This window comes from Telopea speciosissima, chromosome 7 (assembly GCF_018873765.1).
Source record: "Telopea speciosissima isolate NSW1024214 ecotype Mountain lineage chromosome 7, Tspe_v1, whole genome shotgun sequence".
NCBI classification, from domain to species: domain Eukaryota; kingdom Viridiplantae; phylum Streptophyta; class Magnoliopsida; order Proteales; family Proteaceae; genus Telopea; species Telopea speciosissima.
The window spans coordinates 8,972,434-8,984,113 of NC_057922.1; the positions used below are offsets into that span (position 1 = coordinate 8,972,434).

General features: G+C 38.6%; 1 protein-coding gene across 2 annotated transcripts in view; it reads left to right on the plus strand.

Annotated features, from left to right (window-relative positions):
* LOC122667686 (vacuolar protein sorting-associated protein 9A-like) overlaps window positions 1-11,591 on the plus strand; it is a 14,704-nt gene extending 3,113 nt beyond the window's left edge. For both annotated transcript variants that reach the window (XM_043864065.1, XM_043864066.1), the window contains exons 2-6: window positions 4,422-4,569; window positions 5,302-5,472; window positions 9,230-9,409; window positions 10,457-10,754; window positions 11,311-11,591. In XM_043864065.1, the coding sequence (XP_043720000.1) occupies window positions 4,422-4,569; window positions 5,302-5,472; window positions 9,230-9,409; window positions 10,457-10,754; window positions 11,311-11,564 (1,051 nt within the window). In that variant the 3' untranslated portion in view covers window positions 11,565-11,591. The remainder of the gene's footprint in view (window positions 1-4,421; window positions 4,570-5,301; window positions 5,473-9,229; window positions 9,410-10,456; window positions 10,755-11,310) is intronic.
* Window positions 11,592-11,680: the final 89 nt, after the last annotated feature.

Below are 11,680 nucleotides of genomic sequence, written 5' to 3' on the forward strand. Positions count from 1 at the left end.
AAACTTGGAACTCTAGTTGGAGTGATACCTGTTGGATTCAATAGGGTCAAGGGTCAGAAACCTTCAACTGAAATCTCGCTTGGATTGGAGTTGTATTTTGAAAGTTCTCTCAATTTGAAGAAGTCTGGTTTTCCGCCCTGTTCTGTGCAAAAGGTTGAACACAACCTTCATTGTGGGTTGTCAAAAACACCTTACTTCTTGTTTTCCCTAAAGTGCCCCTCCCTTCTCCAATATTTCTGTTTAGTCCGATACCTTAACTGTGCTTCCTAGTTTGTCCAAAACAATAAATAGTAATCCGCTTTGTGTCCCTTCTTCTTTACATGCCTAACAACCCCTTGAAATTTCTGGTATTACGAGATTGCCACTGGTCATTAGAATTGAGCATTTTATTGAGTGGGCCCATATGTGATCCGAATCTGGTTTTGAAACCCCGGATCCACATCACCTAGGCTCTTTTTCCAACTTCCAACTCCTAAAGTGCCATAGATAATATTTAGAAATTCGTCCATAGTTACTGTAGCTTCCTGTAGCACTACAGGGTCGGAAATTGATTTTTATCTTGAACCACAATTGATCTTTCAAATCTAAAACACCCCAAATCTGGAAGAGAAGGGGTGGGGGGTAAGCAAGAGTATTTCAACAGAGACAAGGAACTAAATAGTTACCTGCTACCAAGGTTTCAAGTATCTGTATCAGGCAATGTATCAGAAAGTTGGTTTTAGGAGAAGTCTCGAAGATGTATTAGACAGATGCTAAATATGCTTGATACATATCGATATGTTATGATACATGCAACACTGGAGTTTTTAAGCATTACACACCATAAATAAGCAATCGATAATATATCCAACCAATGTCTGGTTATCTATGTCTTCACAGAATCTATGTCATTCAAATCTTCATTGGAAAGTCCAATATCAAAAGTACTAATAAGTAATAAGAAGCAATTAAGGCAAGAAGATTTTGAAAGAAAAATCTGTGACTTGAATCTTCATTGGCAAGTGCTAATTTTGCTTGTTTAATTACTCATCCTAGGTCGTTTTTGAGTGTAGATTGGATCCACTTAGGTTTTGGCAAAAAAATCAGAATAGGAAGAAGTTCAAAACAGAATACTTTTGTAAATAGCATTATTTGTAAATACTTTTGTGTATCGATTTAATGTAGAACTGTAATTGAATGATCAAACCTGTACCAAAACAGAATCGAAACACAAAGAATAATATCTAGATTTAGGAGAAATTAAATAGATCACAATCAAGACCTAGATGGTCTCCAAACTCAAATCCAGTTCCATAAACAAGGAAAAGAATCCTTGCTGAAATTCTTAGATCGATCCTAGGGCTGGATCAGAAATATGAGGCAGTCCTATTTGTGCTAGGAGAGGGATAGATTGGTAATTTCACCACTCAAAACAGAACTCAAAAGGGAGGAGTATGTAGATCAATCGATCCTGAGTACATACGAATAATCTCAGCAATACAGAACAGTAAAACCAGTAAATCGACTCGGTATTCAAAGGGCAGAATTCAGCATGAGAGATAAGGGTAGAATAGGGATTTCAGTATAACTCCAGATCTGGAGGTCTATCTGGACCAAACTTTGATTGGAGGCTTTCTTCAGGTTGAAGAACAACTGATCAAAATTTGATGAGGATCGATTGGCCAGATTCTCTCAATTGAAATTTATGTAAAAAAACCCCTTTCATATGAATGCCCAATCAGACTAGGGATTGCAGGAAATTCAGAAGAACACTTACTTTCATGGAGAAAAAGATGGAGGAAGAAGAATAATAGCAAGAGAAAACACCCGGGCTTCACACCAGAAGGTGGCTGGAAGGATCAAACACCAACTAGCCTTGATCGAACACTAGGATGAAAGATCCTTGATCAAACACAGGGTTCTTCCCCAATGGAGAAGAAGAGAAGCAAGATAACAAAGCTTTTCATTAATCAAATTTGTGTACAATGCTGAATCCCCTTGTAAACTTATATAGAAAGTCAAAAACAGACTCTGACACTAAAAAGGAAAGACCTAACCCAGTCCTCAACTAAAAACAAGACTGGACTTATAGAATCCTAATACAGCCTGACTAAAACACTTAATAACAATTAAAATAAAAAATTGAAGACAACTAACTAAGTAATCCCATATGCCTAGCCTCTACCCTCGTTATAGGCCCATTACAATGAAAACCCATGGGATCAAAGGCCAACACATACATAACCCAACCCAAGGCTTATTTACACTAAATAAGCCCATTTAGGCCAACTTAAACACTTAAATTAAAGAGAACTAACTTAAAACATTAAGGAAACTAACTTAAGACATAAATTAAAAGACTAAAAGACTAAACAAACTAGGCCACGCTAGTTGGCCTTTCTTGGTCTTCCTCCTGCGGTAGGTCTTCAGATCTACATCTTGAATTGTATCATATCGACATGGCCAATCTCGATACGTATTCATGCAGTTAAGATTGTCCAATTGGGTCAATTGGGCCTCATAACACTTTATTTTGGCCCATGGTTGGGTTATATAGACCTTAGGCTTCTTATTTTTGGGTTTATTGATGTAATGGGCCTAATGTATAAGCCTATAAAGTGGGGATAGTATTAGTTCACGGTATTAGTAGTTAAATTGAGTTTTTGAGTTTGATTAGGATACTTAATAGCTAGATAGAATTCTGTTTTGAGTTTATTTATTTTATTGAGTGTATATGAGTGATTAGGAGTCCTTTTATGAGTCAAATTAGGAGTTTTAGGTGGTCTATATTATATATGTAATACATCCCCCATCAATTAGAGATGATTTGAGCGAAGAATTTGAGTTTTCTTAAAGAGTTTTGGTCTGTGGAGGTTAATGCATAGGAAATTAGGCTGGAGTTCTCAAGGTTTTTGGGTCTGTTGGCTTTTATTCACAATGAAGGCTTTTTGCTTCCATGTTTGCAGAATTTTCCCCCTTTGTAAATTATCTTTATGTTGTGAAAGAAATAACCAATGAGCTTGCTTTCTGGATTGATTTCTGCGTCCTTTCAGAAAGTTGCAATATATTTAGGATTTTGAAGTGTAATGTCATCTTGTGTTTAGTTTTTTACGGTAGTGTTTGTACATTGTTCTTCCAAGTGTGTTGGTTATGGTTTCTGTACTCTATTCGGAGGTTAATATCAAATATTATTTCAAATAATAAAAAAAAGTACAAAGTCTGGATTTGCTTTTATTTTTTTTTAAAGGGTTTGTCTGTTATTAACCAAGAAGGTTACGACCAGAAGTTATACATTTTTTTACCTTAAAGGGTGGCGTGTCAATGATTTAGATTTCAGAGGGCCCAAAGATGTAAATTTACAATGGCCCTCATCCCTCACCAAGTCCTCATGGTTTAGTTGCCAATGACTGTGAGGTGGTGGTCGACTCCCTGTCAGCATTACTGCCAGTGTTTTCGGATCCTAAAATCTTCTCCACTCTTGTCCCCACTCTGTCCCCTCTTTTCTGCTTGACACGCCCTCCGATAAGATTGGTTGAGCCCACTATGCAAGTGACCGTGCCCCCCTCTGCAAAGACGATAACCTGAGAGTTTTCTCGAACTCTTTCACAGTAACCAGACGATTTGAACCGACTTGGTGAAGTTGGCTGAAAATCCCATCCTGTCTTAATTCATCCACAACAAACATTGTTCCATCTCCTAAATTTTTTATTCTACAACCAAATTCTCGGTGGAGTCCCCCTCTCTGAAAATTCGAAGCATCATAGGACGAGCAAGACATGGAAGACTGACGCGATGACAACCCATCTTCAAAATCAGAACTTCTGAGCACAGCCCCACTATTCAAAACCAGAGGTTCCTTATCTTTTTCCTATGCTAAAAACCATATCACATAGCAGAGTCGGTGTTCAAGCAGAACATCATCGTATATTCAGAGGGCGACCTGCGAAGGGAGATGTGATGGGCAGGGCGGAGCAGGGGCAGGGTTGGGGTGGGTAGTTGCAGGGATGCGGGAGAGGGAGGTCAGGGTTGTGGTGGGGAGTTGTAGGGGGAGGAAGATGCGGTAGATGGGGTGGGGGAGGGGGAGGGAGAGGTATGGCGAAGGAGGAAGGAGAGCCGGAGGGGAAGGGGGGAGAGAGAGTGGGGAAGTTGCCAAAAAACCCACCAAAAAAGAGAATAGGAAATATGATCATGGGTGAAAAAGGAAAATTGGTTAAAACAATCTTTTGACCACTTTTAGTTACAAAGAAAATATTCTGAAAATTTAAATGTATCGTTTTAAGTAGATATCCTTCTGACCCATCTCAACTGTCATTTCAGTTTCTTGGTACTGGTTTTGCTGATGTTTCAGCAGTGCCCTTTTTATTTCATTATGTAAATTTTTTCTGGGGCTGTTTTTTCATTGTTGATTGGATTTTTAATACTTCAGTGGTACTGTATTGCAGCTTCATTGTATCCTTTTCATTTCATACTTCCAACTCCGAAAATGATAGCAAAAGGCTACAAGACTTCCTTTCAACAATGGAGACGTCTATTAGTGATCATCCATTATGGTCTGGTGCCTCTGAGGAAGAAATTGACTGTGCCGTCGAGGTAAATGATCTATATTGTAGCATGTAAGGCTATCATCTTACGTACGTTGCATTTTCGACTTTGTTGGATTTTGTAACTTTTTTGAGACTTATTGATTAGCTTAATTTTGTTCGATCAGTTGTTTGAATTGCTGCCATATGTAGCTGATTCCTGAGTAATATGTAGGGAAATTTTATAGTGAGAATGGTGTAATGGATATTACTCAACATGTTCCTTGTCCATCAAGTTCCAGGAGAAACATGGTACATGTATGTGAAATATGTCCTCCCTGCCCTTTATTTTGACTTTTTTGGTGGATTTGTACCCAGTACTTGCTAATGCACAAGAACATAAATTGTTGACTGAATGTTTTTCCATCATATAAGTTGCCATAACCTTTGCTGTTTCAATACATATAATTATTTAGTTTCTCAAAGGAATTTGTATCCATTTTCCATGTAAACTTTTGTATCTATCCTGATGATAAACCTTTCTACTTCTACACAAAAGTAGATTCGATTTTTTACTCTCATCCTGGTACTTTAGATATGCAAAGCTTTTGTTAATAGTGCACTGGACTCAATATACTTACTCAAGCCATGTTAAAGTTATGGATGTTCTAAATATTGATATGGTATAAAATCTTCTCCTCCCTCTCACCCGGTCTTCTTCCCTTCTCTTTTTCTCTTGTAGATTTTACTCATCTTTTCTATGTATACTTTTGGGGAGTAAAGTTCTGTGTGTGTATTATAGGGCTTGGAGAAGTATGTCATGACAAAATTGTATGCCCGTACATTTGCTTCCTCTCAAGAGGATACTAAGGTTGATCAAGAGATCTCGGAGAAAATAAATTTGTTGCAAAAGTTTGTTAGACCTGAACATTTGGATATACCTGAAGCTCTTCATAATGAAACTTCATGGCTGGTATGCATTATCCCTTTCTTTTAGATATTAAATTTTATTCAATCTTTTGTGATTCTTAGATTGTTAATTGTTATATAAGTTTTAAAATTGAACATGGCCTGGATTTTATTCCATGTGCTATTGTAAGTTGAACTATTCCGCAAAAGTCCTGTCTTGATTCCTTCACTTATGCAGATAATAATAACAGGATGGACTTCTCTCTCCTGACACTCATGATGACATGGTATGGTTGGGTTAACTAAGATCTTGCAGCAAAGGAATACTGTTAATGCAAAATGTACCAAAATAGAAGACCCAAAACTCATTAGCAGAACCAGGATCACCCAAAACAAAGGAATAGAGCATTTTAGGGAGAAATTAATAACTTGAAGCAGAGAAATCAGATAGGTTTAATTTTCTGGTCAAGTGCTAATTTGTACGAGTAGAATACGTCTGCAGAAATCTCAGCAAACAGAGGTCTAATATGGCTTGTGCAGACTCCTCCTAGTGCCAGTAGGAGAACAGAATAATATCTAGTAGTCTAGCTAATCAAACTCAGCAGAATAAATCAGAAATCAAAGAGATCAGATTATCAGAAGCCTATGTTTCAAATTTGAGCCAATTCTAATCAGTATTCAGTGAGATAGAGAGACAGCAAACTATAAGGAAAACTTGACAGAAACTGGGGTGCCACAGGAGTTTGAAGGTTAGAGTAAAACTGACCTGTTAAGACAGATTATGAAGATAGAAGAATAGAAAATAAGGCAAGGAATCCTCCTGATACCCCCTTGGAATCCACCATGTTGAACCTGAGAAATCCACTCAGAGAAATATTGAATCCACAACAGCTTGAAGAAAAACTTAAGCTCCTTTCCATAAAATCTTTGGGAGGGAGGGGGAGGAGGAGGAGTTGTATGCCTGTACATATATTTATAGTTTTGGATAGGAAAGACTCATGACTGACTTGGTCTGACCTAGTCCAATTCCTAGACTGAAAATGAAACAGAAACAAAATTAACTGATAAAATAAACCTGTCAAGCAGCCTAAAGAACTCCTGGTTCAGCTAGGACTAACAAAACTTTCAAAAACCAGACTGGAAAAGGACTGATACAATTCCAGCCAAGATTATGAGATGTACTAACAATCAAAGATCATAATAACACCTAATTTCTAACCCAACGATCAAGACTGATATTAACTCCTAATGTTACAAGGAAACATCATTGCAGGTCATGTTCTCCTTCTCTTGGTCTTTGATACAGCATCTGTTTTATCTTTGCACCAAAAGAAAGCTATACAGATTGCTGTTCTCTACAGCAGTTAGGTCTAAGGAATTGTAAGCTTTAAACACAGGTTGATGAAGAACAAATTAAGGCCTCAGATAATTAATTAGTTACGAGACGATGGAAAGGAAGTGAAGCTTTGTGCAATTCATCAGCACTTAAAAAAGTCTGTAACAGTAGCTTTATAATTTCAGTATATCTAAGTGTTTAGAATTTAGCTCATAAGAAGATTTCTGTCAACGGAAGATCAGGTATCGGCCTGTAAGAAATTCGATATCGAAGTTGGAGAAATTAGTACTAGATTAGAATAGAATTAGGTAATTAGGCCCTTCTACATCTGAATTAGTATCACTCAAATCAGGTGTAAAGCTTTAGATGATATCCCTCATCTGGTACTGTAACATTGGGAAAAGAACAACTCTTAAGGTACCCTTAACTAACTTACCTGTTTCCACATTAACTGGTTTTGGAACTTAAATCAGATCCTTCTTCACATTTGGGTCAGATCTTGGTTTGATGACACTGGGTCTTTGAATTTAATCCTGTATGAATTAGGAACAAACTGGCTGGGACATTTTGCTAAGATAATTGGCAGGTTTGTTTTAGAAAAAAAAAAGGCCGGACAACAAAGGAATGAAATGGTGATAGGAAAAGGTTCAGCTGAGTTTAAGGTGTAGACTAATAGGACTTGGTATGTACCTATGGTTTGAGTTTGGAGTGCACTTCGAAATGATGTTATATTCCTACCCAGGGAAAATTGGAAGGTGATTAGGTTTGGGAGTTGAATGCTTGGATTGAAGGATAAGGAAAATCATTGTTCAGGATAGAGTTTGAACTAGGGTTGATAGGAACAAATTGTAGGGATGACTGGGGGTAAATCATTGGTTCCCTTAAATAAAACTGTGATTAAGTTGCTCAAAGAACAAGATGAGGATGTAAAACTCAAATACCCAAAATAGCCGTAGATCCACATAGTATTGTATTCCACCTTTATTTATGATATTTAACTGACCTGATTATTTTTAAACATGACCCAAACAAGAGTATAAAAGGACCAACCTGAACCGTACAAGACTGAAGACAGGAAAAATCAAAATTAGTGAAATTCTGCATTGTAGTAGTGGCAGCTCTCTACCCACCTGGCTAGCCAACCTGCTCTAACCTGCTCTGCATAACTCAATTGATAGTGGGCTGTTATTGGGTTTGGCTCGGTCACCCCATTATTAAATGGGCTGGACTTAGGCATGGACATTGGACCCAACATGCTAGTATACCTTCAAACTGTTTGGGTTGCCAACTGCTGGACCAGAATGATCTGAGGCCCTGCACTTTTTTAGGGTGATACCAGTACGTATGTCAGACGGAATGCTTTGGGAGGAAGGGCACAACATAGGTGGAGATGGATTTTTATAAAGACTATAAACTTGAGAATCCAAGAGTTATTCTTACCTGAACCTTAAGAGTAGAAACGAACCAACCGAAACCGAACAAGACTGAGGACAGGAAAAATCAAAATTAGTGAAATTCTGCATTGTAGTAGTGGCAGTTCTGTACTTCTGTACCTGGCTGGCTAGCCGACCTGCTCTAACCTGCCCTGCACAACTCAATTGATAAATGGGCTGTTATTGGGTTTGGCCTAGTCACCCCATTATTAAATAGGGTGAACTTGGGCATGGGCCTTCCCGACATGCTATTATACCTTCGGACTGTTTGGATTGCCAACTGCTGGGCCTGAATGCTCCGAGACCCAGTACTTTTTTAAAACATTTTCAACAACAAAAGCAATTCATTTATCCCCAAGAAAAAAAAGAAAACCTTCTTTCAAGTTGAGTTTAGTTTGTTGGACCATCACTGCCCTATGAGGGATGGGAGGCCTTAACAATTACATATATTGGGCTGTTTGAGGGCCTATGTGTTAAAACAAAATCACACAAGATGGCCAAATATGGGATCAGAGAAAGCAACAAGCAAGACAATCGCAAACACACAAGATTTACGTGGTTCGGTTTCGCAAGAAACTTACGTCCACGGGAAGAGCAGCGGCAAACTTTTCACTAAACAAAATGAAGATACAAGTTATTTTGTCTAACCCTAGAATGAGAGAAAAGTGCCTTATAAATACGGCTACAAAAATTACCCTCCGCGTCACGAACTAAATCTCAAATTTTTTTCTCCCTTCAGGTCGCACGCCACAAAATATGTCGGGTCCGGTCGGATCCGCATCGCACTCGGATCCTTGGAATACAAGACATACTTTACACTATGTTTGTTTGGTCTGGCCACATGTATGATGTGCTGTATGATATGTCTCAAATGAATCATAATTGCACAAGTATCCATTTCTATCCCATAATTCTGTTGGACATGTATCACGAATTGGTTGCAATTCCATAAGTATGGATTTGGCTCAGATTCTCTAAAAGCAACTCGGGTTAGGATGTATCATTTGTAGGACTACACTCCTTTCTCTGAAAGCGTTTTTTCCTTCTCACAGCTTGCAGAGAAAGAGCTGCAGAAAATGAATGCCTTCAAATCTCCTCGTGAGAAGCTTCTGTGTGTTTTGAATTGTTGCAGGGTCATCAACAATTTGCTTCTCAATGTTTCAATGTCAGCACATCATGTTCTAGCCGGGGCTGATGACTTCCTTCCGGTTCTTATTTATGTTACCATCAAGGCAAGGTCTCCTTGGTAATAATTGGTTCTGCCGGTTGTCTGATAATTCAAAATGTAGTATCTTTCTTGTTTCATTGTGTGATAAGGCTTAGTAAAGTCGAGGTTATTTTTTTAATGTGATTTGATCTTGAAAGACTTGACAGTGTGATTTTTATGGACCAGACTTTTTTGAAGTTACAAGGACTTTCCATCTAATGTGATGTTGTTACAAATCTTTGTTCATAAGGTTCATTTCATTTCTAGTCTTTCATAGTGACGGATCAAACTGACTGTGAACTATCAACCAAAAAAGTAAAAAACGGATTGTGTACTTGACATGTTGTGAGATATATATATATATTTTTACATAGATGTAAGGACCGAGTTTTCCTTCAGCCATGATCAAGGGAGAATCCCTTGACTGTGGCCTTTGGAAGGGCGGGAGAGGGTATCGCACACGATCTGTGGGGGTATTATCAACTTCGTCCGGTGTAGGAAGACTTTCCCCTGGATCTAATGATAAGCTGTTACTGATTGATCATGTGGCATATTTTGGTTAAAATTCTTCCTTTCAGGTATGAAGTTTTGGGGGGAAATTATTCTTATGTACTGATTACCAAAATATATCTACCCATACCTAGTGCAGACTCTGGTAGTGGCAGTAGTTTGAACTTCCAAATTTTATTGATCTAGGATTGTAGAGTGAAGAAGGTTGGGAAAATGGTAGCACAATAGCTGTGCCATGCTTAGTGCAGCTGGCGGTTTATTGCCTGTCAGATTTTGAGGCATTTAAGGTTTTTAATGGTTATGGTACATTTCTGGATTCATTTAGTAACCTTCAAATGAGATACGGAGGTTCTGGTCCTGTGATTTGTTCACTACGGTCAATTTCTCAAATGATTCAGTGTGTCAGGATTTTTACTCAAATAAGTTTTAGTTCATTAGGAGTGTGACTCGGTTTGTCTCTCAAGTTAGGGATATCATTGGTACTGTATTTTCAGGATTAGTGCCCATTGTTTATTATCAATTTATATGTGCATTATCACCAACTGAAATGCTTCATTGACAGGCCAACCCCCCTCAGTTGCATTCCAACCTCAAATTCATCCAACTATTCAGGCGGCAGTCAAAACTCGTCTCAGAAGTTGCTTATCACTTTACAAATGTCATGTCTGCCAAATTGTTTATTGTTGACTTGGATGGCAACTCTCTCTCCATCGATGAAGCAGAATTTCAAGAGAACATGCTTGCAGCAAGGTTGACTAAAGGTGACACACGAAAAGACCCGTGCCCCACACTGCAGTCAGCTAGGCCCACATATCAAGGTCATTTCTCAAGAAAGCTTAGTGAGGAGATCAATGCTCTTGGTGAGTTCTAAACCTTCATCTTGGTAGAGCAAGGGATGTTGATTGGCCCATGTAATCCATTCTATTTTTCTTGCCACTTGTGAGCCTTCTGCCTATTTGGGAGAATCGTTATCCTCTCCTGTCCGCTGCCCGGACAGGACTGTGCTGTCCCCTCATATGGGGTACGAAATGACGACCTATCCCCCTGCCCGAACACACTGCTCGGGCGAGGTTAAGTCGTCATTTTATGCCCCCATGTGAGGGGACAGCATGGTCCTGTCCCGGCAGCGGACAAGAGAGGAAAAAATTTCCTATTTGGGATGGTTTTCGCTTATGGTCAGTCATTATGAGTTTTCACATAAGATCTCGTAAACATCATCATTTGGTCCAATAGAAAACCATTGTCAGCTTTGAAGAATATTTACAATATTTTGATTTGGCAATTTGGATTCTAATAAAGCCCATTGACAGCCAACTGCTTTATTACATGGTTTCCCCTGTGCCTTATGTTCCATTTTGAGAATGCATTTGTAAGAGTGTTATAATAACTAGTATTAAATGGTTTTTTCTTTGTCAGATGAGGGAGATTATCCTTTCATGGAAGCTAAGCCTGGAGATCTAACTGTCACGGATGTTGAGATATTGCTTAATTTGTACAAGGATGTTGTCAAAAAATATTCGAGTCTCTGTCGGACAGTGAGAAGCCTCTCCCCATCCAAGGAACCATCTGTTATGCCTCTTTCAGAAGAAGCCAAGCTTGATTTACCTGTTCAACCTGAGCAGCAACAGCATCAACAGGCACCGGACATTATAGATCCTGGACCCGAATGACTAGTTGTGAGTTCACTCTTTATCGTTGTTATGGTGTTTTATTTTCATTTTCCCTTTTTTGTCCTTTCGTTATATTAGTAGTTCGAATTGCCTTTTGTAACTAGGGAAGTCTGTTT